This window comes from Geotrypetes seraphini, chromosome 2, assembly GCF_902459505.1.
Source record: "Geotrypetes seraphini chromosome 2, aGeoSer1.1, whole genome shotgun sequence".
Taxonomy (NCBI): Eukaryota; Metazoa; Chordata; class Amphibia; order Gymnophiona; family Dermophiidae; genus Geotrypetes; species Geotrypetes seraphini.
In genome coordinates this window covers 67,512,598-67,540,590 of record NC_047085.1, presented here as the reverse complement: position 1 = coordinate 67,540,590, position 27,993 = coordinate 67,512,598, and the positions used below count along the sequence as shown (strand labels likewise).

At 44.5% G+C, this 27,993-nt stretch overlaps 2 protein-coding genes across 15 annotated transcripts in view; one reads left to right on the top strand and one right to left on the bottom strand.

The window, feature by feature from the left end:
- FBXO43 (F-box protein 43) overlaps nucleotides 1-26,114 on the bottom strand; it is an 87,456-nt gene extending 61,342 nt beyond the window's left edge. The window contains exons 1-2 of one of the 5 annotated variants that reach the window (XM_033933141.1): nucleotides 25,900-26,114; nucleotides 5,145-6,652 (exon numbers count right to left, since the gene is read on the bottom strand). In XM_033933141.1, the coding sequence (XP_033789032.1) occupies nucleotides 5,145-6,640 (1,496 nt within the window). In that variant the 5' untranslated portion in view covers nucleotides 6,641-6,652; nucleotides 25,900-26,114. Of the gene's footprint in view, nucleotides 1-5,144; nucleotides 6,653-25,006; nucleotides 25,202-25,263; nucleotides 25,674-25,696; nucleotides 25,766-25,899 lie in introns of those variants that run through there. The other 4 variants (XM_033933142.1, XM_033933139.1, XM_033933138.1 and 1 more) reach the window with 4 other exon arrangements.
- Nucleotides 25,671-27,993, top strand: part of POLR2K (RNA polymerase II subunit K) — a 40,374-nt gene continuing 38,051 nt past the window's right edge. For 2 of the 10 annotated variants that reach the window (XR_004538282.1, XR_004538288.1), the window contains exons 1-2: nucleotides 26,913-27,026; nucleotides 27,155-27,223. Coding sequence is in view for 1 of the 10 variants with exons in the window: in XM_033933143.1 (XP_033789034.1) it covers nucleotides 25,724-25,758; nucleotides 27,155-27,223 (104 nt within the window). In the remaining 9 variants the exon portion in view is untranslated. Of the gene's footprint in view, nucleotides 25,759-25,783; nucleotides 25,809-26,354; nucleotides 27,027-27,137; nucleotides 27,224-27,993 lie in introns of those variants that run through there. The other 8 variants (XM_033933143.1, XR_004538285.1, XR_004538286.1 and 5 more) reach the window with 8 other exon arrangements.

The window sequence follows — 27,993 nt, the reverse complement described above, 5'->3', positions numbered from 1 at the left end:
TGTTGGGGCCTCGCGGTAGAAGGGTCATCGGGGTTCTGCTGCATTTGGGGTATGGGAGGGAGAGATGGAAAGGTGCACAGCAGGATGGTTGTCAGGGTCGTTGGGGGTTCTGCTGCATATGGAGGATGGGAGGGAGAGATAGAAAGGTGCTGTACAGGGAGATGGATTGGCAGGTTTGTCGGGATTCTGCTGCACCTGGGGGATGGGAGGGAGAGATGGATGGGTTGGCAGAGTTGTCGGGGTTCTTCTGCACGCATGTCTTCCATCGTCCCCAGATGGGATCGTTTGGTTGCAGGAAAACAAGCTCAGGGCTCCCACTGATTCTGCATTATGGTAAGTTGTATAATTTCTATTATGATATAACTCAATAATAATAAAAATGTAATGTATATTGTATATAAAACTGCCCTACGAACCTGCCCCCGAATCCTACCCCCCCCCCCCCGGGAAAAATGTGCTTCTATAAAAGAGGTCCTTGGTGTCAAAAAGGTTGAGATCCACTGTAATACGGCTCTCCCTTGCGCCCGGCTGTCTTCCTTTGCTTCCCCCTCAGCATCCTCCAGATTCCCACTTTAAAGCTAATTACGGCTGCCTGCAGAGAGAACCTAGCAGCTGCCATCAGTCTCCACAGCACGTTCCTTCTGCCGCAGTCCCACCCCTGACAGAAGCCTGCTAAGTTCGATTTGAAGGCTGCCATAATTAACTTTAAACATTGGTCCTCGATAAGCAGCAGCGGTCACAGCGCAGAAGATGACCTCGCTGGATGCAAGAAGCAGTGGAGGTAAGGCCCCACTTGTCAGGAGGGCCCCGGTGGGATAGGGATTGCCAGAGATGCTGGATCTGGAAACTGGGGGCGGGGACAGAAAAGGACCTTGAGGGGCGGAAAAGCAGATTTGAATCAAAAGGGAGGGGGAAGACAGGGCAGATGCTGGACTAGAGGAGAAACACCCTGAACCAAGGAGAGAGAGATGCCAGGCCCTTGGGAGGGGAAAGACAAAGAATGAGAGAGACAGAAAGACCTTGATCAAAGGTGGGAGGACTCAAAATGTTAGCAGAAGGAAGACAGAGAGGGAGAAACCTGAAACAAAAGGGGGGAGGGAAATGTTGGACTTACAGGTATATAGAGGGAAGAGAGAGACTGCAGAGAGGTGGAAAGATTTTGGACCAGGGAGGGAGGAAAGAATAATAGCAGTTTATATACCGCAGGACTGTGAAGTTCTATGCAGTTTACAATAATTAAAAGATGCTACAAATTGAGTAGAATTAACAAAGTTAAAAGCTAGCGATTAACAGCTCTAGAGATCAGTTATTGTGGAATAAGATTGTACAGGTCAGTTGCCTAAATACTTCAGGAACAGATATGTTTTTAGATGCTTCCTAAATTCTCCATAAGTAGAGAGAGAGAGAAGCCTGGACCAAAGAGGAAAGACAGGAGGCAGATGCTGGACTATGGGAGGTGCAGACAGAAGAGACAAAGGGGGAGAGGCCCTGAGGAAGAACAGAGAGATGGAAGATCATAACAGAGGAGGGAGAGAGAGGAAGACCTGAAACAAAGGTGGTGGTAGGTACAAAGGAGAACTGACACTGGATCTGGGGAAGATAAGCAGAGAGACCTGGACCCAAAGGGGATGGGGCTGGATTGTGAAAGAAATGTTGGATGCAGTCAGATGGAAGTCCAACCAGAAACTAATTAAATCACCAGACAACAAAAGTAGGAAAATTTTATTTTCAATTTAGTGATCGAAATGTGTCAGTTTTGAGAATTTATATCTGCTGTGTGTACTGTGTATATATGAAAAATGAAAGGAAAAAATTGCATTACAATTAATAAAGGGGGCAGGATCTAGGGCACAGCTTGGGTGGGTTTAGGATGAAGCTTGGGAAGTCTGTGGTTGGGGGTACTTAACTTGAAGTAGTTGGGAAACACTGGTGTAGGCAATCAGCTGCCGCCAGTGCCTCTCCTCTCCTGCCCTCTTCCCTGCTGGCACCCCCTAATGGCGTCTCAGGGCCCGTCTGGAAGGCCTCTGCACATGCGCAGATGTCAACATGATGATGTCACGCATTAGCATGATGTTATCACTGCAATGTCCGCGCACTTCCAGGTGCCTCGAGCCATGGCCACTACCTGCGGCCCTCGCTACATTTTCCGACTCTGTTTCGGCCCTGGATCATTTTTGAGTTGTGCAGGACTGCCCTAGAGAATGATGAGGTGGGGAAAGAATCGCTACGAAGGTAAGGGGAAGGGAGATGCTCGGACCACGGTGAGCGGGAGGGGGTCTGCTGGACCGCGTAAAGGGTGCTGAAGGGGAGTGGAGAGAGGGGAGAAGACGCGGAAGGGAAATGGAGAAGAGAGAGCGAGGGAAGAAGATGCAGAAGGAAAATGGGGAGAAAACGCTGGAAAGGAAATGGAGAAGAGAGTGGGGAGAAGACACTGGAAGGGAAGACACCAGACCAATTGGGGGTGGTGGAGGGAGAGATGGAAGGGAGAGGCACAGTAACAGAGTATATGGAAGAGGCAGAGTGGATGGAAGGAATTGAATAAGAAGATGAGGAAAGCAGAAATCAGGCAATAAAGGTAGAAAAAAAAATTTATATTTATTTTCTTTTTTTTGCTTTAGGATAACGTAGTATATTAGTTGTGTTGATAAACATTTATAAACAAATCCCTGCCAGCTTAACATCTCTTTCTCTAGTTCAGCAGCCAGAACTTTGATTTATAAAATGACAATTGTACAGAATATTATTTCTTTTTATACTTTAATAAAATAAGTTCAGTATAAAACTATTCGAGGCTTGTGTGGATGGGATCAGATGGTTTGCGGGGACCGAGCTCACGGGGACGGGAACAAATTTTTTTCTCTGTGTCATTCTCTAGATCCGACCTTATCTCTCTGAACCAGGCTTTGCCCACCTCCTCTATAACTATGTGCTCTTGTGTATGGATTATTGCAATACACTCTTCAATGGCCTTACTGCATAAAAACCTGAACCGTCTACATCAGATCGATGTAGACCAGGGGTGTCAAGTCCCTCCTCGAGGGCCGCAATCCAGTCGGGTTTTCAGGATTTCCCCAATGAAAATGCATGAGATCTATTAGTATATAAAGAAAGCAGTGCATGCAAATAGATCTCATGCATATTCATTGGGGAAATCCTGAAAACCCGACGATTGCGGCCCTCAAGGAGGGACTTTGACACCCCTGGTCTACATCGATCTGCGTCTTTAAAAAAAATTTCAGTTTCCGTGACCCTGCCTCACCTGCACTACGTGCAGCGAACTGGCTTCCTATCAACAAGCACTGTGCCTTCAAGGGGCCCGCAATAGCTCATAAAAACCTCTACCACAAAGCACCCTACTACATAGCTGACAAAGTACACCCCTACATGCTGAGCAAGGCGCTGTCTCGCGGAAACAGCGCAGAACAAATAGCAGGGTGTGAAAGACCTGTCTGGACAGTATTTTTTTATAGGCAAACAGAATAAATGTATGTCAGGATAATTAATATATAGATCAGGAAATTATATATAGAGAAGGGCATAATATGCTATTTATGTAATTTGCTGGTTAAACTGGACTTGGGGAAACTAAATATATAAATTATCCCAGGACAAGCAGGCAGCATATTCTCACATGTGGGTAACGTCATCCACCGAGCCCGGATGTGGACAGCCTCGCAAGCAGACTTGCTTGTAAAACTTTAAGAAAGTTCGCAACTGCCGCACCGCGCATGTGCGAGTGCCTTCCTGCCTGAGGTAAGGCATGCGTCTCCTCAGTTCTGTTTTCCGCAGAGCCGACAAGCCACTCGTTGTCGACGCTCTGCACTAGACTTAGTTCTACTCATGCCTTCTCTCACCGCGGCTCAAGTATTTTCTTTTTCAGGGTCGCTGTGTTTAATTGTGCATTTCTTTAAAAAAAAAAAAATTTAGTTTCTTATTTTCTTCGTGTCATGGCGGGGCCTACTTGCGTCTTTTGCCCGCGGGGCTCAGATTTGCCATACCCGTCTTTCATTCTACTCCCGCCGATCACAGGATTATGCAGTGTAGCCTGACCACGTTCGGGATGGGTGTTTGTTGTGCTACATTTACCAGAAATGGATCGGTCTTTGCCTAAGGCCTGGAATCCTGTTCCTGCCTCGACATCGACCTCAAAGCCAGCCCACTTTTCTTAGAGGTCAAAATCTTCAACCTTGACCTTGATTAACTCGATGGGGAAGCCGTTGTTTTCAGTGAGCTCCGCAGAAAACTAAGAACTGAGGAGCCGCGCGCCTATGTCAGGCAGTAAGGCACTCACACATGCAAGGTGCAGGCCATCTCAAACTTTCTAAATTTCTTAAAGTGGCAATGCACTTTTAAAGTGGCCAAACCGGGGCTCCGTGGATGACATCATCCACATTTAAGAATATGCTGCCTGCTTGTCCTGAGATAATGGTGGAAACTTAAAACATTAAAATAAAGATTTTTAACAAGGAGGAAAAAGCCCTACACTGATGCCATTTCTCAGTCATTGGCACCACTTAAGCCCATTACAGTCCAACCTGATCTGTCTTGCCACATATTTGGATTTATTAACTGCTTTTATGACAAGATTCACCCAAGGCAGCACACAGCATTGTTTTCACTTTTCCACTGCTTTGGTGTTACAATTTTTTACTTCCACTCTTTCTAAAAAGGTGTTTTTTTTCTAAAATTATCATAGTATTTTATAATAGTTTGACCACCAGAAATGTTTTAGAACAAGACATCATGAAATAAAGCTGGGAAAGCTCACAAAAAGTATTTAGAAATGCATTTGTTTTTTTTTTAATGAGGCGATACCTTCCAGTCTACTAGTGAATAATGAGGAAGCCAGTACTTTAACAGAATTTTAGCATACTTCACAAATATGAAGGGCAACAATATGAAGAAGAGTTTAAAGACTGGTGAGAACTATGGAAGGAGGAGGGTTCCTCAAGTTTTGAATATTGAAACCTGTATGGTCATTTACCCAATCTAGGAAGACTGAATAAGCAAATTGTTTCTCATCTAGTATACCATATTAGAATACTCATGAATAATAAATTTGTCATTTAAATGGATTAACGTAACAACCACACTATTTTACTTTACATGGATTTTCAAAGTGATGTATGGTATCAGTTTCTTACCTACATATACTTTCCACTGTTGAGGCATCAAGGACTATAGCAAGAACATGTTTTAAATTCCTGCATTTTAATTCTGCTAATATATCTATTTTTTCTATACCCATTTTCTTGCCAATAAGTCTAGAAAGTATATCTTCCATTTCTGACGTTTCTGCTCCTTCAGCATGTCCCAAAAGTATCTGTACTGTAGCTTGCTCTGGTCTTTTTCTTTTGCTTCTAACTATCATCTCATGGACTATTTGCAAAGCAGGTGTCCCTGATAAATCTTCAAGCCTTAGTACAGAGTTTTCACCATCTTCCTCATTAACATCATATTCACTGTCTTCAGTGACAGAGCTTCTTAATACTTTTAATTTATACTCTGAAGTGATTATTTCCGTTTCATTATGCTCCTCTTCTGCTTCTGACTGTGAACCTCTTTCCCGCAGCGTTGATAACCTTCTGTTTCGTTCTACTTTTCTTGGCCTACTTCTTATTAGTAAAGTTTTAGGAGTATCTCTCTGTTTTTGAAAGAGTTCTTGGAAAGAATTTTCACAGTCTGCTGAATAATCTTGTGATTTGTCCAGTGAATGGAAAGCACTATCTTCAGTTTCTGAAAAATCCAGGTCACACACTTGTACAGCAGGAGGAGTGATTATATTTGATAAGTGAAAATTTAAATCTGCTGCAAGGTTGCTGACTGGAGTAAGAAATTCATCTTCACTTTTTTCTAAATTAAATTTACAAGAAATAGGGGTATTAAATAACTTAGGACATGTACATTCATCAAAGTTCATTAGGATGCCATCAGTGGTCTCACTATAATTGTTGTATTTGACTGGAGACAGATATTCAACTTCTGTCATCAAGTTGTTTTCACTTTTTGGATCCTCGAGTGTAGAGGTTCTTTGTTGGGAAAAGGCAAGCCTCCGTTTCTGACAAGAAGCAATAGACTCTTCTGTTCTCAAAGTACTAGAACTTATTGGTTTACAATCAACATTTCTTGGAGAATGCAAAGACGTATTTGTAATGTGTGCCTCAAAAGAAATTTGTTGTAAACATATGCCCTTTTCATGATTACCTATGGTACTGTTGAGTGTATCTAAACACTCCACATTTCCACTAGAAGTTTTAGATATAAGTAATCGCCTTCTCAATGGAACACTTTTTTTTGGTACTTTAGGGGTTTCATAAAAATCTATAAATATTCCATTTACTTCTTTTCTGTTCATCAGTAACGGATACTTCTCAATTTCAATGGGAGAAAATGGTAAAGTAGGATCTACATTTTCAGAGTCTTCATGCACCTGGGTTAGACTTCTTGGATCCAGTACTTCATAGTTTGTATCAGTATGATCACAGATGGTGGATTGTAGCGATTCATTGTATCCACTGTCTCCTGATAAGGATGTGGAAGAAGAGTCTTTGTAATCAGGACAATTAATATAAGGACTGGGAGAATCTAAGATGTTTCTTGCAGGAAAAGATGATGGAAGTAAGTGGCTTTCTGTCGTCATCTTTCACAGATTCTGTGAATTAAAACAGCAAATTACTACTAAGAATACTACTAAAAAAATGTCTAGAACAATACATATACTGTATTAGCATATAAGCTGCCTCTTTCTGTTAAGTTCTCCAAAAGATGGTATCTCAGTATTTGAGCTGTGAACTCCTTAGTACTAAGTCTATTCTTTCCCATATAATTTTTGTATAAGTCTTTTGGGGATGGGGTTTTTATGTTTATTCTGCTGAAAGATAAGAAAGAAGATTATTTGGTACAAACAGCTATGTCTATTTGTTACAGTTCACATTTTATATGATCAGTTATGATGCTCCTGATGAAGCTTTGATTTATGAGTAAAACGGAGAAGCTCCGTAGAGCATTTAATTGGCAACTTTATAAGATTTGCGTGGCACATTGTACTGTTTCATCTGCTGGATCAAGCTAAGTGGACTTTCAGCTAAGTGGACTTATACTTTTGGGTGAATAATTGTTCTTCCATGGTGATAGTGGTTCCCTTTACCCCTTTTTATACATAGGAAGGACTTTAAATATGATGTCTATTGCTGCAATATCTAGCAATCTGCAGACTGTGGACTATACGAGCCGCCTTCTTGGAGTGGCCCACCAGTAAGTCCCAGAAATATTCGGTCAGAGGACAGAAAATCTCCAGTTTATAGCCGTCCTGGAGAACCTCCAAGACCCAGTGGTTGGAGGTAATGGCCTGCCAATCGGCCGGAAAGGCAGACAACTGCTCCCCAATATGCACCAGCCTGGCGTCAGAATTGCTTCTTTTCAGGAACTGCCGGACATTTCCCCATGGATGGCTGGTGCCGAGAGCTGTCTAATTATGGTCTGGCAGATGAAGAGGGCTGTAGGCCAGCAGAGGGTCCTGAGTATTGGCGAGAATAACCAAAGAGAAGAAAATTAGAGCACCCTGAACCCCTGGAAGGGCAGGATCTATTCACAGGCAATGACTTAGGTAGGCGATCCTGCACACTAGCCATGAGGTCATTCAGATCCTGGCCAAACAGAAACTGTCACTTATTGGGCAACCAGCTCAAGGACGCTTTAGAGGAAGAATCACCATCCACTGACGGATCCAGAGCATCCTGCGAGCTGAAATGGAATAGGTGAAAAGCTTAGAGAAGACTTTCAAAATATCATACAGGACATCAGCCATATAGTCCACACCTGAGACCAGAAAACCCAGGCCACGAAGCACTACAATGTCAGTATCATGGTGAAGTTTGGAATGGCATTCCCTGGCCACGAAGGAAGAGGCTGCCACTGCCTTTATGCCTACAGCCACTGAATCAGTTGCTTAAGGATAAAATCCACAGGCTGGTACTGGACTGGACATTCTTCTGGAACCCCCCACCACCAATCACTGGGGAGATAAGTGTGCTTGGTGATATGCACTACCGAGGAATCCACCTTAGGGGAAGCAAATCACTTGTTAAAAGCATCCACTGTGGGATAAAGCAAACACATAGCGTGGGCAATTTCAAGGGACCCTCAGGCGCCTCCCAAAAAATCTGTAAGAATCCAAACTAGGTCAGGATGATTAGGAAGAGTAGGATTGCAGCCTCTGGTCACTTATAAGGGAACATTCCGCAGTGACAGATTGCTCAGACTGCAGCTTCAATTCCTGGAGAGATTCAGAAATGAAATCCACCATATGCATGGGCTTAAAAAAGTCTGAGATCCAGGGCTCCACTAGGATCTAGTTCCTGAAAATTTGCAGCAGCTGTGGTGCCCCCCTGCATAAGCAGAGGCATGGTGAGAGTATTTGGCACAACCACAGGCACTACTGGCTTGCCTGCCAGAATCCTAGAGTGGAGGCAAGCGAAAAGGCCCTGGTCCAGAGGACGGAGTTCCTATGGCTGGCAAGGATACCTGCAGAAGGGTGACAGGCAGAAACTTCTTAGCCAAGTAAGCTTGATAAAGCATATTAATAAAATCAGGGGAAAACTCATCCTCCACGGTGGGAGCTGACTCCTGCGGACCTTTGTTTGAATGTTTGGAAGTTTATATCCTGAAACACACTTGCATTTATTCGTAGCATCGCCTACACACTCTGCAGCACTTCCTGATGCCTTTTTCACAGGTTCTGTTACAGAAATACCGGGAAGAAGTTGAAGCCACTAGGTTCGGGCAAATCTTGACCCCTCGCAGGCTGCAGCACATGTGTAACATGGCAGCGCATTCAACAGCCATCCACTGCAAATAAGGCACGAATCCATCACATCCTGCCCTGGGGAGTCCATCTGAATTATTTTCTTGCAAAAACAAAGCTTGCAAGTGCTAAAATAACTTTAAAAAAAAAAAAAGCGAGAAAAATCCAAGATGGTCGCCACAGGTGCAGATTTTAACTGAAAATAACCCAGGAAAAAACACAGGGAGCCCTAAAAAATGTCAATTTTAGGGGTGGGGGTAGGGAAAGCACAGTTACTTACCGTAACAGTTGTTATCCAGGAACAGCAGGCAGATATTCCCACACATGGGTGACGTCACCGACGGAGCCCCGCAGCGGACAGCCTCGAAAGCAAACTTGCTTGAAGATCTCGATCTTTCGAGCAGTGCACCGCGCATGCGCGTGTGCCTTCCCGCCCGAACTAGGGGGCACATCTGAGAGGATTCTCAGTTCAGATACCTAGCCAAGAAGCCAACCAGGGAAGGTGAGAGGGTTGTGGGAATATCTGCCTGCTGTCCCTGGATAACAACTGTTACGGTAAGTAACTGTGCTTTATCCCAGGACAAGCAGGCAGCATATTCCCACACATGGGTGACCTCCAAGCTAAGTAAAAAGGGATGGAGGGAAGTTGGCAATTTACGAAAAAAGATTTTGCAAAACAGATTGGCCAAAGTGGCCATCCCTCCTGGATAAGGTATCCAGACAATAATGAGAGGTGAAAGTATGAACCGAGGACCAAGTGGCAGCCTTGCAGATTTCCTCAATAGGAGTTGATCGAAGGAAAGCTACAGATGCCGCCATATCTCTAACTTTGTGGCCCGTCACTCGACCTTGCAGAGGAAGACCAGCCTGAGTGTAGCAGAAAGAAATACAAGCAGCCATCCAGTTGGAGATTGTGCGTTTTGATATAGGACGTCCCAACTTGTTTGGATCAAATGAGATGAAAAGTTGAGGAGATGTTCTGTGAAGTTGAGTGCGTTGGAGGTAGAAAGCCAAAGCACGTATACAGTCCAAGGTATGAAGAGCGGCTTCTCCAGGATGAGAATGAGGCTTTGGAAAAACACAGGTAGAACAATAGACTGATTGATGTGAAAGTCTGAAACAACTTTGGGTAAGAATTTAGGATGAGTACGGAGGACCACCTTGTCATGGTGAAAAACTGTGAAGGGTGGATCTGCAACCAAAGCCTGTAGCTCACTGACTCTTCGAGCAGAAGTGAGGGCAATCAAAAACACAGCTTTCCAAGTGAGATACTTGAGGTGGGCTTTGTCAAGCGGTTCAAAAGGAGGTTTCATAAGTTGAGCTAAAACAACATTGAGATCCCAAACCACTGGAGGTGGTTTAAGCGGTGGATGGAGATTGAGAAGTCCTTTCATAAAGCGAAAAACCATAGGATGTGCAGAAAGGGGTTTTCCATCCAGAGGCTATGAAAAGTATAGCACTAAGATGGACTCGAATAGATGTAGTTTGAAGTCCAGATTGTGACAAATGAAGTAAGTAGTCCAGAACGGATGTCATGGAGGAAGATCTGGGTGGCAAGTGACATGTAGAACACCAAGCAGAGAATCTAGTCCACTTCTGACCATAACATTATCTAGTTGATGGCTTCCTGGAAGCAAGTAAGATATCTTGAACAGACGGAGAAAATTGAGAAAAGTCTGTTATGCAGAGAGGTATCAAGCTGTTAAATGTAGAGACTGCAGATTGGGATAAAGCAAGGATCCGTGACTCTGCGTGAGTAGAGAGGGAAATACTGGTAGAGGAAGAGGCTCCCTGGTGCTGAGTTGAAGTAGAAGGGAGAACCAAGGTTGTCTGGGCCACCGAGGAGCTATCAGAATCATGGTGGCATGTTCTGACTTCAGTTTGACTAGAGTCTTGAGAATCAGAGGAAACGGAGGAAAAGCATAAAGGAACTGATTCCTCCAGTCTAGTAGAAACGCATCCGCTTCGAGACGTTGAGGGGCATAGATGCGGGAGCAAAATTGAGGCAGTTTGAAGTTGAGAGGTGATGCAAACAGATCTATCTGCGGAGTTCCCCAACGGGCAAAGATTTGGCGAAGAGTAGGAGAATTGAGTGTCCATTCGTGAGGCTGTAGAAGACGACTCAATTTGTCCGCCAAATAATTGTGTTGACCCTGAATATAAACAGCTCTGAGGAAGATGTTGTGAAGAATTGCCCAATGCCACAATTTCAGGGCTTCTTGACAGAGGGAGTGAGATCCCGTTCCTCCCTGTTTGTTGACATAATACATGGCTACCTGGTTGTCGGTACGTACAAGAATCACCATGTCGTGAAGGAGATGTTGAAAAGCTTTGAGAGCATAGAATATCGCTCTGAGTTCCAACAGATTGATATGACACCGACGGTCTGCTTGAGTCCAGAGACCCTGAGTGCGAAGACCGTCCACATGAGCTCCCCATGCGTACGTTGATGAGTCGGTTGTGAGGACTTTCTGATGAGGAAAAGGGTGGAACAGCAAGCCTCTTGAAAGATTCAAAGAGAGCATCTACCAACGGAGAGACTTCCGCAATGAAGGAGTTATGGAAATCAGTCGAGTTGGTGGATCCACGGATTGCTGCCATTGGGATGCCAGTGTCCATTGAGGAATACGAAGGTGAAATCTGGCAAAAGGAATCACATGAACTGTAGAAGCCATGTGACCGAGCAGAACCATCATCTTTCGTGCTGGAACAGTTGAAAGTTGGAAGAGTTGTTGAGAAATCTGAAGAAGGGCGGCCTGACGTGGTTGTGGAAGGTATGCTCTCAGATTGATAGTGTCCAGAGTTGCTCCTATGAACTGGAGAGACTGAGAAGGAGTCAACTGAGATTTGGGAAAGTTGATGTGAAATCTCAAACTTTGTAGAAAAAGAATAGTCTGTTGGGTCGCTGCAATAACCCCTGAAAAAGAGGGAGCTTTGATGAGCCAGTCGTCTAGGTATGGAAATACTTGGAGACCCTGGTTGCAAAGAGCTGCAGCCACCACCACGAGACATTTTGTGAAAACCCTGGGAGAAGAAGCCAATCCGAAGGGGAGAACACGGTATTGCAGATGAAGGCTTCCTACTTGGAATCTGAGGTACTTGCGAAATGCTGGATGAATAGGGATATGAGTATACGTCTCTTTGAGATCGAGGGAACACATCCAATCCCCTTGATCCATTAAGGAATATAAAGTTGGCAGAGTGAGCATTCGAAATTTCTCTTTTACTAGATATTTGTTGAGAGCTCCGAGATCCAGGATCAGTCGCAAATCCCCCGTCTTTTTGGGAACTAGAAAATAACAGGAGTAGAATCCCAAGTTCCTTTGGGAAAGAGGAACTTCCTCCACAGCTCGTAGGAGAAGCAGAGCTCGAGCTTCTTGAAGAAGAAGGGGAAGATGTGACTGATTGGAAGGACACTCTCTTGGATGGCGATCTGGAGGCACCTGAAGTAGCCGAAGAGAGTATCCCTCTCGTAGGATGGTAAGCACCCAGAGATCTGATGTAATGAGCTCCCACTGGTGATAAAATGTGGACAGGCGACCCCCTATGGGGAGGGGAGAATTTGGAAACAGAGAAATTGGAATGCTCATGTTGAGATTGTCAAAAAGACTGAGCAGGTTTGGTGGCAGCAGGAGTTTGAGACTTTTGTTGTCGCTGTTGTTGAGGAGGACGACGAGGAGGAGGTCTGGAAAAAGCAGGAGTCGTTTTCTGAGGATAACGACGTGGAGTCTGTTTGAAACCTCTAGTTGGTGCAGGTTTAGGTTTTGGTCGAATGAGGGAAGCAAAAGAGCGTTCATGTTCTGAAAGACGCTTGGTAGCTGCTTCAATAGAGTCATCAAATAATTCATTTCCCTGACAAGGTAGATTTGCCAATCGATCTTGAAGGTTGGGATCCATATCCACAATACGTAACCATGCTAAACGACGCATGGCTACAGCAAAGGCCGATACTCGAGAAGAGAGTTCAAATGCGTCATATGAGGCTTGTAACATGAAGAGTCGTAATTGAGAAAGAATCTTAAGGATGAGTTTAAATTCTGAAAGACGAGTGGTAGAGATATCCGGGTAAAAAGATGGTAAAATCTTCAGAAAATGGTTGAAGTAGGATGTAAAAATGTAGCTGTAATTAAGAACTCTATTTGCCATCATAGAGTTCTGGTATAAACGGCGACCAAACTTATCCATGGTACGACCTTCTCTACCTGGAGGAACTGAAGCATAGATTTTAGAAGGATGTGCTTTCTTTAAAGAGGATTCTACTACCAGAGATTGATGAGATAGTTGAGACTTTTCATAACCTTTACATGGAACTGTTCGATAACAGGATTCCAATTTAGATGGAATGGCAGTGATGGAATAAGGAGTCTCCATATTACGAACAAAGGTTTGTTTCAGAACAGGAGTCATAGGTAATCTGAGGGACTCTTTAGGTGGATGAGGAAGCTCCATATCTGCTAAATATTCAGGAGTATACTTAGAATCTGAATGAAGATCCAGTTTAAGAGCTTGTCCCATATCAAATATAAATTTGGCAAAAGAAATGGATTTGGAATCAGACGCTTCCTCAGGAGATATACTGCGAGATTTAGGAAGAGCTGAGTATGAGGGAGAAGCCTCTCTGGAATATGGTGAAAGTGGTTCTGAGTCTAGACGAAGAGTCACAGAAGAAGCTGCACTGTGAGGTGGAGTAAGAGAATGTTTTCTCTTAAGGCTCCTGGATGGAGAAGTACCAGGTGTACGTGGTACCGAATGAGTCGAGGTCTGTGGTGAACTGTCTCGACGGGGTGGCTTCGACGGTGGAGTCTTCGGTCGAGAAGGACTTCGAGTCGATGTGCGATGGTGTAGAGATCCGTGCTTCGGCTTCGAAGAATGAGGCAGAGAAGTCTCGGTATCCAATGCCGAAAACTCCCTCCGAAGCTTGGAAGCAATAGTTCTCGAATGCTTCGACAGGTGCTTCGGAGGAGGTGAGTCTGGAGAAGAATCAGATGAAGAAATTTTCTTCTGTGTCCTGGATCGGCCTCGAGATACTGGAAGCTCTGGTTGGGTGACAGGCTGATCAGTCCGAGGCAAGGTCGAGGACGGGACCAATTGAGCCACTAAGGAGGAAATCTGAGTGGTGAGTATAGATTTCAACATGTCCTCCAGACAGAAGGTTCTGACCTCGTAGGTGCAGCAGTACGCTCCGAAGAGGGCGACCTCGAAGGTGAGTATTCCCTTATCTTGGAGGTATGCTTGGAAGATGGACGTGCAGAGGACTCTGGTGGCTTCTTGGGTACGGTACCTGAAAGAGAACCCGGAGACTTACCCCCCATAGAAGACTTCGCAGATGACACCGTCTTCGAGGGAACCAAAGCAGGCAAGGTCGAGGCCTTCAAGACCGAAGCTCCAGCTGGAGCCTGGGTTGAAGCCTTCGAGACCGTAGTCGTCGATGTCGTCGGAGTCGAAGCCTTCGAGACCGGGGCAGCCGCCGAGGTCGAAGTAGAATCCGAAGGTTGCTCCATGTCTCCGAAAAGTTGAAAAAATTGAGCGCACCGGCGTCGAAAAGCCCGTGGAGTGAGAGTAAAACAACGATGACAATCTTCTGGGGAATGAGTGGGACCCAGGCACTGTAGACAGCGGCAGTGGGGATCGGTGACCGAAATCACACGATTACACTGATGACAACGTTTGAACCCGGTGAGAGGCCGGGACATAGAAAAAATAAAGTCCATGTCGAACGGAAGGAGCAATTGGCCTAGGCCCAAGGCTCACCGGCCGGACAAGAAATAAAAGAAACAATTGAAATTTTTTTTTTTTTAAGAAAAGAAAACGAAAAAGAAATAGGAGAGCACAGCGACCGAACTTTACTGAAAGAAAAGAAACAGCCGTGGTGAAGAGAAGGCAATGCTGCAGAGATGTAGAAAAACGTGTCTTCTTGTCTCCGCAGAATTAAACGAACTGAGGATCCTCTCAGGAGATGCGCCCCCTAGTTCGGGCGGGAAGGCACGTGCGCATGCGTGGTGCAGTGCTCGAAAGATCGAGATCTTCAAGCAAGTTTGCTTTCGAGGCTGTCCGCTGCGGGGCTCCGTCGGTGACGTCACCCATGTGTGGGAATATGCTGCCTGCTTGTCCTGGGATAATGCAGGGAAACCAGTCAAAACCCCCTTTTAAAGACCCTCCCCCAATCGGATTCAGGCTGTCAACCTGTACTCAATGTGATATGTGCTGAATGGGAATACACTGGAAAGAGAACTGAAACAGCTTACAGGGAGATCCTCTGCCTAAGGAAGGAGGCAAGAGGTACTTCAATTCTTCTGACTACCTCACCAGCCAGACATCCACAGCCGGGTATCTCTGCCACCTTCGGACACACCGCGGAGACAGTGGATTAAGCACAGGCTCTGTGGAAGCATGCCCAGGATTGGGGCCTGACTGCGTTCCTCTGCTAGGTAGCAGATGAACCTGGGGTGAGCAAGCTCCTAAGGGAATAGTCTCTGAGCCCCATTCTGAAGTGCAGGCTGCCTGAGGGTGTACTGACAAGCAGTGAACACACTAGAAACAGACTTTTCAAAGGTTTGCGATCTCCCACAGTCAGAGCTGTCCCTGAAGGAAACCGCCACAGTATGAGGGCAAAAATGCAAAATAAAAGACTGAAAGAACACGAAATAAAACATGAGCAGAAAAGGCAAGCCTACAGCCTGGCTTGTAGGAAGAAAAATTAAATCCTGAGGGGACAGTATTAAGGTGAGAGGAGTGGAGCTCAAGTCTCTGGAATTTGAGGCTTCCTACAAAGTTCTGGCGGGTATACGGAATTAACCCACTCACCCTGGAATAAAGTGGGATTGTACAAGATTGTAAAGTGGGATTGTACAAACTACCAGATTGTCTGAAACAAAAAGGGAAAAAAGGAAGCCTGCAAAAGGCAGGACCTGAACTGCAATCAAGAAACAAACTAATATAACAATATTTTTTCTTTTTGGTTGGACATCCTGGAACTGAAAACAAATGGGCCTAGTGGGCAGTTGATTCCAGATCCATATAAAATCTGAAGAAGCGTTTCGAAAACTGACTATTACATCATAAGTCCTGTACAGACAGTACTGAGAGGTAAATGTATGGACTGAGGTCCATGCTGCAGCTCTGCACATCTCCTCCATGATTCTGAGCAATTTCTTCAAATGAGTCATAGAAACATAGAAATAGGCGGCAGATAAGGGCCACGGCCCATCTAGTCTGCCCACCCCAATGACCCCCCTACCTATCTCTGTGTATAGATCCCACATGTCTATCCTATTTGGCCTTAAAATCAGGCACGCTGCTGGCCTCAACCTGAAGTGGAAGACTATTCCAGCGATCAATCACCCTTTCAGTGAAGAACTTCCTAGTGTCACCGTGCAGTTTCCCGCCTCTGATTTTCCACGGATGTCCCCTTGTTGCCGCGGGAATCCTTGAAAAAGAAGATATCCTCTTCCACCTCGATGCGGCCTGTGAGATACTTGAACGTCTCGATCATGTCTCCCCTCTCTCTGCGTTCCTCGAGTGAGTAGAGCTGTAACTTCTCTAGCCGCTCCTCCTATGGGAGATCCTTGAGTCCCGAGACCATCCAGGTGGCCATTCTCTGGACCGATTCTAGTCTCAGCACATCCTTACGGTAATGCGGCCTCCAGAACTGCACACAGTACTCTAGGTGTGGTCTCACCATGGATCTATACAATGGCATAATGACTTCAGGTTTACGGTTGAAACTCCTGCGAATGCAACCTATGATTTGCCTTGCTTTGAAGGAAGCTTGCTCCACTTGGTTTGCAGTCTTCATGTCCTCACTGACGATCACCCCTAAGTCTCGTTCCGCTTCAGTTCTTGTTATGATCTCGCCATTAAGGATGTAATTCTTGCATGGATTTTGGCTGCCCAGGTGCATGACTTTGCATTTTTTGGCATTGAAACTGAGTTGCCAGGACCTAGACCAGCGCTCCAGTAGAAGTAGGTCGTGCATCATGTTGTCTGGCATTTAATTTTTGTCTGTTGTGCTTTTGCCCACTACATTGCTTAGTTTGGCATCATCGGCGAATAATGTTATTTTACCTCGGAGCCCTTCTGCCAAGTCTCTTATGTAGATGTTGAAAAGGATCGGGCCAGGATGGAGCCCTGCGGCACTCCACTTATCACCTCTGACATTTCGGAGGGGGTGCCGTTCACCACTACCCTCTGCAGCCTACCTCCAAGCCAGTTCCCAATCCATTTGGTCAATGTGTCGCCCAATCCCATAGAATTCATCTTGCTCAGCAACCTACGGTATGGTACGCTATCGAATGCTTTACTGAAGTCCAGGTAAACGATGTCCAGGGACTCCCCAACATCTAGCTTCCTCGTCACCCAGTCAAAGAAGCTGATCAGGTTGGATTGGCAGGATCTCCCCTTAGTAAATCCATGTTGACGGGGATCCCGTAGATTCTCCTCGTTCATGATCGTATCCAGTTGGCGTTTGATTAGAGTTTCCATAAGTTTGCTCACTATTGATGTGAGACTCACTGGTCTGTAGTTTGCTGTCTCCATCTTGGAGCCTTTCTTGTGGAGTGGAATGACGGTACCTCAGTTCCGTAAGCAAGCTAAGAAGCCAACCAGGGGAGGTGGATGGGATGTGAGAATATCTAACTGTTGTCTCCAAATAACACCTGTTACGGTAAGTAACTGTGCTTTATCCTAGGACAAGCAGGCAGCATATTCTCACATATGGGACATCCTAGCTTACTGCAATGGGATGGAGGGAGAGTTGGCCATTGAAGGAAATAAATTTTATAATACTGCTTGGCCGAAGTGACCTCTCTTCTGGACAAAGATTCCAAACAGGAGTAAGCATGAATGCATAAACTGAGGACCAAGTAGCTGCATTCCCCATGGAAATGGTACTGAAGATCTTACGAACTATCAGAGATTTTACAAGTTGCAGTACAACAGAAAAATTAAAAAATAAATACAGACTGCAAGGTATGTGAAAATAGATCTCTAGTGATAGGCTGACTCAACCTGTGAGGAAACGAAGGGGATGAATAGGTGAGAATAGGTTCTGCATGACTGAGTTCCTTGTAAGAGAAAAGTCAAGGTTTGTTTGCAATCCAAGGTATGAAGAGCCACCCTATAGTGCGAGTATGGGCTTTAGAGAGAAAGGTAGAAGCACAACAATGAGATGTACATTACACTCCGGGAGCACTGTTGACCAGAAAAAAGGAGGGGTACAGGAAAGCACAGTTACTTACCGTAACAGGTGTTATCCAGGGACAGCAGGCAGATATTCTCAACATATGGGTGATGTCAACCACGGAGCCCCGATGGGGACAGCTTCACAAGCAGACTTGCTTGAAAAACTTTTGGAAAGTTCATGACTGCCGCACTGCGCATGCGCGAGTGCCTTCCCGCCCAACGTAGGGTGTGCATCTCCTCAGTTCAGATAGCTAGCTAAGAAGCCAACCCAAGGGAGGTGGGTGGGTTGTGAGAATATCTGCCTGCTGTCCCTGGATAACACTTGTTACGGTAAGTAACGTTGGAAGTTAACGTTGAAAGGTACCAAGCTGTCAGGTGCAGAGACTGCAGGTTGGGATGAAGCAGAGACCCCTGACTCTGTGTAAGCAGAGACGGAAAAACTGGCAGAAGTAGTGGCTCCCTACTGCTGAGTTGAAGTAGAAGGGAGAACCAAGATTGTCTGGGCCACCGAGGAGCTATTAAAATCATGGTGGCATGTTCGTGTTTGAGTTTGACGAGTGTCTTGAGAATGAGAGGGAACGGAAACGTATACAGAAACTTGTTCGTCCATTCCAAAAGAAAGGCATCTGCCTCCAGGCGGTGAGGAGAGTGTATCTTGGAGCAAAACTGAGGCAGTTTGTTGTTGTGGGGGAGACGCAAAGAGATCTACTTGGGAAGTCCTCCAATGAGAAAAAATGTGATGGAGAGGTGACAAATTGAGTGTACATTTGTGCGGCTTTGTAAGACGACTCAATTTGTCCGCTAAGAAGTTTCTCTCTCCTTGAATGTATAAGGCTTTCAGAAAGATGTTCTGAAAAATTTCCCAGTGCCAAACCTTCTGCGCTTCTTCGCATAGTGGAAGGGATTCTGTTCCTCCCTGCTTGTTGACAGAGTACATGGCTACTTGATTGTCTGTACAAATGAGGACTACTTGATCGTGAAGATGTTGAAAAGCTTCGAGAGCATTGAAAATCTCTCCGAGTTCCAACAGATTTATTTGACACTGACGATCTGTGATGGACCAATGCCCTTGAGTATGGAGACTATTCAAGATGAGCCCCACAAGCGTAGGTCGAGGAATCTGTCGTGAGAACCTTCTGATGAGGGGGTGTTTGAAACAGCAAACCTCTGGAGAGATTGGAAGAAAGCATCCACCAGTGGAGAGGCTGTTTGAATGAAGGAGTCAGTGTAATGTGCTGAGAGAGAGTATCGGAAGCCTGCGCCCGTTGAGAGGCCAGGATCCACTCAGGAATTGAGGTGAAGTCTGGCAAAAGGAGTCACGTGAATTGTAGAGGCCATGTGACTGAAAAGAACCATCATGTGTCTCGCTGATAGTGAGGTGAGGGGTAATACTTTGTGACAAAGATGTATGAGAATATCCTGACGTTGTTGAGGAAGGAATGCTCTGAAGTGCACAGTGTCCAATACAGCTCCAAAGAACTATAGATTTTAAAAGGGCTGTAGCTGGGATTTTGAACCCCCAACTTTGGAGATACCAAATAGTCTGTTCGGTCACTACAATAACCCCCTGAGATGTTGAGTCTTTGATGAGCCAGTCATCCAGGTACGGGAAAACCTGAAGACCATGGCTGCATAGAGCTGCTGTTACTACCACTAGGCACTTGGTGAAAACTCTGGGAGATGATATGAGGCCGAAAGGGTAGCACGCTGTATTGAAAATGATGATTTCCTACCTGAAATCTGAGGAACTTGCGGAAGGCTGGATGAATGGGAATGTGAGTGTAAGCCTCTTTGAGATCCAGAGAGCATAACCAATCATTGTGATCCAGAAGGGAATATAAGGATGCTAGAGACAGCATCCAAAATTTTTATTTGACAAGAAATTTGTTGAGAGCTTTGAGATCCAATATAGGTCGTAGATCTCCTGTCTTCTTCGGGACAAGGAAGTAACGGGAGTAAAACCCCATGCTCTGCTGTTCCAGAGGAACTTTCTCGATGGCACAGAGATGAAGCAGAGCTTGAGCTTCCTGAAGGAGGGTGAGCTGCGACGAATTGGAAGGACACTCTCTTGGAGGGGAATCTGATGGAACCTGAAGTAATTGAAGAGAGTAACCCTCCCTGATGATTGTGAGGAGGTCAGATGTAATTAGTTCCCATCGTTGATAAAAATGATGGAGATGACCTCTGATGGGAAGACAAAGGCAGAAAGATTGATGTTATGCTCTGTGTTAGATGGTCAAAAAGGCTGAGTGGACTTAGGCGCAGGAGTTTGAGGTTTATGCTGCTGTTGCTGTTGTTGCTGCTGTTTCTTAAGAGGCAGCCTTGAATAAGGTGTGACTTCTGAGGATAACGCCTCTGATAAGATGGAGGAGGTCTATAACTCTTAGCAGTGGAAGACTTCGGCCGAACTATAGAGGCATGCAATTTTCATGCTCAGACAAGCGCTTTGTGGCTGCCTCAATGGAGTCATCAAACAACTCATTTCCTTGACATGGAATGTTGGCAAGTCGATCTTGTAGATTTGATTCCATGTCCACAGTTCGTAACCAGGCTAGATGAAACATGGCTACCGAGAATGCAGTGACCCTGGAGGACATTTCAAAAGCATCATATGCAGCTTGAACCATATGCATGCAAAGTTGACCAAGAGTAGAATGCATATGCTAGAACTCTGATAACCGATGTTTTGGGAGATAATTGAAAAAAGCAGGCATAGCGTTGACCCAATGCTTCAATCCGATTAGTCATCATAGAATTTTTATACAGCCGACGGCCAAACTTATCCATGGTCCTTCTCTCTCGGCCAGGAGGGACGGTGGCAGGATTGGTTCTTTTCAAAGAAGACTGCACAAGAAGAGTTTGATGGGATAGTTGAGACTTCTCAAATTCCTTACAATGAACCATCTTATATCGAGACTCCAGTTTTGCTGGCACAGCAGGAATGGAGTATGGTGTATCTAGATTCCTCTTGAAAGTTTAAGAATGCCATTCATAGGTAATTTTAAAGAATCCCTAGGAGGATTAAGCATACCTAGTTCTTCTAAATACTCTTTAGAGTATTTTGAATCAGACTCCAAGGCAATATTGAGATCTTTTACTCATTTGACACAGGAACTTTGCAAAGGACACCGGATCTGAAGAGGGATGACATTGTTGAGGAGAAGGTGTACGAGAGCCCCTCGAGGTACCTTTTACAACAGAGAAAGAAGATGAAGCCTCTCTGGAATATTGGTACCACAGATCAGAATCCATACGTAAAGATGAAAGTCCATTCTGGAATGAGTAGAAGCAGAACGTTTTCTTTTGGAAGAACCAGCTGGTGAAGAAAACCTCGCAGGAGAGGAACTCGACTGATGAGAGACCTGCAGAGTCCAGATGTGTGGTTCCCCAACAGATTTCCTTGATAAGGGAGTTGGAGGCCTCAAGGAATCTTGATGCCTCAATGAACGGGGTCTTTCCCGGGAAAAAGACCTGGGTCTAGATGAATGCCTCGAGTGGAGATGAACTATGCCTCGAAGACCGGGGCATTGATCGAGATGGATCCATTTTCGATGAGAAATGTAGAGGCATCCCCATCCTGTGCCTTGAAGAAGGTAATGCCTTATGCTGAGAGGTAGGACTGGCAGTTGAAGATCGAGGTCGAGACACTGGCAAGGACTTGGTTCCTTGTATAGAGTGTTCAGATTGACCTCGAGGCGCTCTCAAGGACTCAACTCCTTGTGATACTGCTGAGTGTTCAGGCTAGAGTGCAGGAAGCAGGGTCGAGGCAGGAGTTAATTTGGCAAGCATATTACCAAACTCCTGATGCAGAATAGCCTCCAACATATTCTTCAAAGCCAGCACCAAGACCACTGGAGCTGGTGCAATTGGTGTGGCTATAGACTCTGAGGAAGATGATCTTGAGGACGAGTGCTTCCTCGACTTGGAGACACGCTTCTTGGAAAGCCTCGAAGCAATGGGTCCTATAGAGCTTGCTATTGGAATGTTTTGGGACTCCTGAAGGATTGGCTTCAATAGTTTATCTGAGGGAGACACTGAGGAGAGCGGCCCTTCCAGGGATGATTTTGTTGATTTCCCCGAAGATGAAGACTTACCCATCGAGGGAGGCTTCAGCGAGGTTGAGGTCGAAGCTTTAAGTCCCATAGAAGACTTTGGCAGAGTCAAGGTCGAGGTTTTTGGAGGAAGATCCGTGGCCCCGAAAATTCTTTTGATCTGAACTCGACGACGTTTAAGGGCTCAATTTTGATGTGTAGCACAGCGAGCGCACGACTCCGGATGATGGTCAAGTCCTAGGCACTGAATACACCACTTATGTGGGTCAGTGATAGAGATCGCACGTTGACATCGGCTACACTTCTTGAACCCTGTAACTAGCTGGGACATGGAATGGAAAACGGCTGCAACTAAATCGAAGCCCACAGGCTAAGGCCGCGGAACAGGCCCCACCGACAAAATTGTTTAAACTCTTTTTTTAACACACGCACCACAGCGACTTTGAAAACAAGAATTAAACACGAGCCGTGGCGATGAGAAGACACGTAAAGAACTAATTCTCACACAGAGCCTTGAAACGAGGGCTTTTCAGCTCCACAGAAAACTTAGAACTGAGGCGACGCTGAGGAGACGCACACCCTACGTCAGGTGGGAAAGCACTCACGTATGCGCAGTAAGGCAGTCATGAACTTTCCTAAAGTTCTTCAAGCAAGTCTGCTTGTGAAGCTGTCAGCATCAGGGCTCTGTGGTTGATGTCACCCATATGTTGAGAATATGCTGCCTGCTTGTCCTGAGATAAAGTACTTTATCCTAGCGAAAAAACTGTACAGAAGGGGTCTCACACCCACTCTGGAAGCCCAGTTCCTCGACATGCACAAGTGATGGAGATGATAAAGACCACTGCCCAAGAGAGAAATTTAAGATGTACAGAGATCATTGGTTCAAATGAAGGATCCAACCATTTGACGAGAACAAGTTGAAGATCTTAACCCACTGGAGACCAGTGGAGGTCGACAAGACCTAGAAGGGTCCAGCTGTTTGATGAGAACAAGTTGAAGATCCTAACCCACTAGAGACCGGTGGAGGTCGACAAGACCTATTACAAAGCTGGAAACCAGAGGATGAACAGGTTGTTGATCGGAACATGGAAAATACTCACAACCCTAGGGTGAACTCTGACTGAAGTGAGGCGAAGAGCTGAGTGGGAGAGGGGTAGGAAAAATCTCACAGGCTTGATAAAATATGATAAAGTACCTAGAACACAGAAAAAACTTCTCTGCCACTCCTTACAGTGGTGCTGTATAGAAGGTTATCTGGATGCAGCTAAAAAAAAAAAGTCTGGTAGGATGAGAAAAGAGCAGCATCTGCTAAGGCCACCCCGAAAGGTACCAAAATGCAAAACAGACCTTCGACTCTTGAGAGAAAGATCTTTGCTAAAGCTGAAACAGAAAGAAGGACCCTGTCTGGTCTACCCAGGGACTACCAGAAATATGGAGGCCGATTCCTACTGAAACTAAAGTAGCAAATTAATAATGAGGGATTGGAGGAACCGCCCAGAGAGAATGGTCCAATGGTCCGATCCATCCAGGAGAGAGGCAGCCATTGCTAGGTGATAAGAAATTATTTAGAACAAAATGGCAATTAGTGATTAAAGGAAGACAGAAAAAAAGTGGTAAATGTCGAGTAATTTCCTATGTCCAAATGTGCTCATTCTCTCAACCGAGAGCCAGAGATGGTATAGACACGATACTATATAGGACACCCTTGTGCGATTGTCAAAAGCTGCTTAGGCGGCTTCTGAGACTGGGCATCCTACAAAGAATCCGACCAGTTACATCCAGAAGATTGAAGAGCTTTTAATTTTAGGAAGGACTTTTATGTTAAGTGCTTGTTTTTATTGTGTTTTTCCTGAATGTTTTGTATTTGGGTTTTGATCTTTTGTACACCATTATTGACCGTTTAGGATATGTATAGTGTATAAATAAACATTTTGTATTTGTATGATGCATTTCCTTGATAAATTAGAGGCATTTCCAGCAGCAGTTGTTTGGGATACTCCGGCACAACTTTTGCTACTTTGGGGCTACTTTTTGCCATGAGTTTGGCTGAAAATTTTTTTTGCCATTTGGCAACCCTGGTCCCGACCTCTGTCAAAACCTCCTGTTTCTGCCTGGGTGGGACACGACAGACGAGTGGCTTCCAGGCAGGCAGCTGTAGGAATTGCTGCTGACTAGAAGCAAAAAAGAGTACATTTGGGGTTGGGGAGGAAGGAGGGAATGAGGGTGATGAGAAAGGGAGAAATGGACATAAGGATGGAATGGAAGGAGAGATGGTGAATGGAGGGAGGTATGGATATAAGGGTGGAGGGGAGGGTGAAATATACAGGAAACTGTGCAGAAATACAGTATCAAAAGTCTCATTGTTTTTCTTTATATTGTGTAAGTACTTGAAGTTTTGGTTTTGTGTTAAATGCAAATATACCCATAGCGCATTAAAATTGTTATCTCAAACCCTCTTCTCTACCCATTGCAGCTCTTTGTAAATCTTGGATCAAACATTTAGGATAAAATGGCTCTTTGCTTTAAAAAGGCTTCTGACACCTGGGCTGGGCTGGGCTAGGCTAGGCTATGGCTTGGGTGAATTTTCTGCCTCAAAACAACATTCAAAAAAACTAACGATTTACACTCAGTGTTAATTAAAATACTATGTACATTTCAATCGGGAAAGCACACATTAAAAAAACTATTTACACTCAGTGTTAATTAAAATACTATGTACATTTCAATCGGGAAAACATCTTCCAGACACTTTTTTAAAATTATTCTTAAAAAAAAAATAAAAATAAATATATATATATATATATATATATATATATTGGGTTGTGTGTGTGTGTGTATATATATATATATAAATATATATATATACACACACACACAACCCAAGTTTAAAATAAATAAAAAATAGTTACTACCTCTTCAAAAACGATTTTCAAAAAATTACAATAAAAAGTTTTAAAGCTCCATTACATACTTAAAGAATCATCGAGGTCACATTTTTCTTCTGCAGTGTTAGTTAGCCTCAAGCCCTACACCTTGCGCTTTTTAAAGAAATTAGTCTGCAACCTTCAAAGAAGCAAGTCTGGGAGATGTGTTATATGACTCATACTTTATACAGAGTTATCATACTTCATTAATTCAACAGTTATCAGAGTGTGAAGAAAACTAAGCAAAAGCCTTCTAAAACAGACGCTAAGCGTTTAAATCCTCCTACTCCGCCCCCATATTCACCTTTACTCAGCAAACGAACACAGAGCAACCAAATTCACATTTCCCTTTTTCTTTAAACTATTACACTTCGTTTCGTATACCTTTTAACATAAAAAAATATATATATATTCGCCTTTTTTGTAATTTAAAAAGAATGTTAAAAAAAATTTAAAGATGACAAGAGCGGCGCGCTGAGGCTACGCAGCAAGACGAGATAAAAGACCGCTCGCGCCCAACCCCATCCATTCGCTAAGTGCGCCTCGCTCGAGTCTAAACCGAGCTAGTTAGCTATAGCTCTCAGTATTGCCATGGGCACCACCAGCCACCCAAGCTCACGTGGTGGTCACTCTTTTCCCTCGCCTTAGTTTAAAATGCGCGCCTTCCCCAACCGTCACCCCAAGGCCCGGCTAAGAACCGCCTCTTTTTTTGTCTATAGAGCTTGCGGTGTACCAACATAAATAAAGTCAGAGTAGCTCTCACGATGATCTTCAACCAACACAGAAGAATGTGCATCAGGTGAAAAAGCCGTAACAAAACGCGGAGAACCGTAAACACTAGAGACGAATGTGTGTATACTATATACTGTATCAACCTCGTTGGTGCTTTACTAGTACAGTAAAACTACATTCGATATAGTCTTCCTTAATAAACACATACGGTATTAATTTTCATGGAAGAATCATGTTCCGTCGTTTTAAGACTACGAGAGCAGGACTGCCAACCCTGATTGAAAGAGACAGACATCTCAATGAATGCAAAATGATAGGCACATTTTCAGTCAAAATAATTAATTAGCTGTTGGTAGCTTTAGGGGCGACAAGCGAGACCAGTCGTGTGTATGTTTATGTTTGAGGAAAAAAAGTTATTAGCCTTGATTCCCCCAAACACCCACAATAAAGTATATTCAAAATGAAAATTGTAGCTGGAACTCTTCTTTCACGTGTATTTTATAGTTATTTCACTTTTCCACAGCATTTGACATTGTCCAGCAGAGGTCACTATTGCGCAGTAATCCAATCAAAACAGTACCTTGTTCCCAAAACAGCGCTTGTTAGATTGGAAGGTAGCCTTTTTGTAATTAAAATCAATTTGCAAGTCTTATACTTTCATTAATGTTACTCGCCGCATAGGAGTCAACTCTGTGAATGTTTGGGGTGGGGAACTGAGCACACGAAATATTGAGCAAGCGACTTCATGTCAAGAAAGGGCTAGTATTACATTTAGTTCCCCCATTCGTTTTGAAATGTTGACATCTATGTCAGTTTAGGCCACTATTATGACTCCATTTGCTGCCTCTACTATTGAACGTTCCCTTTTTCTGCCCCTAAAAGCAAATAATGAACACGTCAGCATTGCCTGACCGTTGCTTTTTAACGTTCTATTTACAGAAATAAGTAGTAGTAGTAGTAGCAGCAGCAGATAGCTTCATTATATTGCAATTTATCTTTACCATCAAATTATAGTATACTAGTAACTCATCTAATAGAGCAACGCAGTAAGCCGCCTTATTTCAGATAGTATTTGTCACTAACATATCTGCGCCACGACAGCTCTACCAACTCATATCTCAAACTGCTCGTCACTCTCTCTAACCACGTGGGAAAATACATGCCCTTGTTGCGCTCTTATTTGACGTAATGAAGTTGCGACAACTTTAAGAGAAGCTGCGTAGAGGTGGGTGAGTAGTGAGAGAATCGGTCTGTGAAAGATTTTAGACTGGATTATATAAAACCGTAAAGATATGCTTCGTGATGATTGATCCTATAAGAAACGGCATAAATTAGGTTTGGATAATTTATAGAGTTTGCTAGTATTTTTTATTCTAACTTGTGTTTTCTGATAGTACCGTTCTTCAGTTTGTTTTATTTGGTTGTATATCTTATTCAGAAATATAGTAGCTTTTCTTTTTTAGTGATCATTATGGATCCTCCGAAGGACGTGCCGCCGCCAAAGCAACAACCAATGATTTATATTTGTGGAGGTAAGATAATTAAAAAAAAAAACATTCCGCCCTTCCCTAAATGGATTAATGTGAATCACTGAGCTGAAAGGGTGAAATGATTTTAATAAAAGCTGGTGGTGCAAAATGTTGCCCCTGAAGCCTCTCTCTTCTTTTCTCGAGTATTTGAAGAGGAGACTTGGGGAGGGGGTGGCAGATATTATTTTTTTTTTCAGCACGGTGGTCTGCTCTTCATTTTTAAATATCACCAAGCAGTGATGTCTCTAGACCAGTGTTTTTCAACCGCTGTTCTGCGGCACACTAGTGTGCCGCGAGATGTTGCCTGTTGTGCCGCAGGGCCGCCATCAGGGCAGTACTACCAGTCCTGCATTCAGGGGCTCGGAGCTGACAGGGGGCCCGAGGCAGGGGCGCCAGTAGCTCGCCAAGGCAAAGTGAGTCGATCACCCAGGACTCACTTTGTCTTGGCGATCTAATCTATCGAGCCGATAAGTCTTCTTCTCCCCGACGTCAATTCTGCAGTCGGAGAGGAAGTTCGGGCCAGCCAATCGCTGCCAGGCTGGGCGGAACTTCCTCTCCGATTGCAGAATTGACGTCAGGGAGAGCATGCGTCGGCGTCGGCTTTGGGGCCTGTTATCCATTGGTGGGTCCTGTTCCCCGATGGCAGCGGCAGTGGCAGTGGCTTGGGGAACGGCAGGGAGAAAGAAAAAGGGGGCAGGCAGGGAAACAGAAGGAAAGAAGAGAAACAGAAAAAAAGAAAGAAAGGTCAGGGAGAGAGGAAGAAAAAGTTGGGG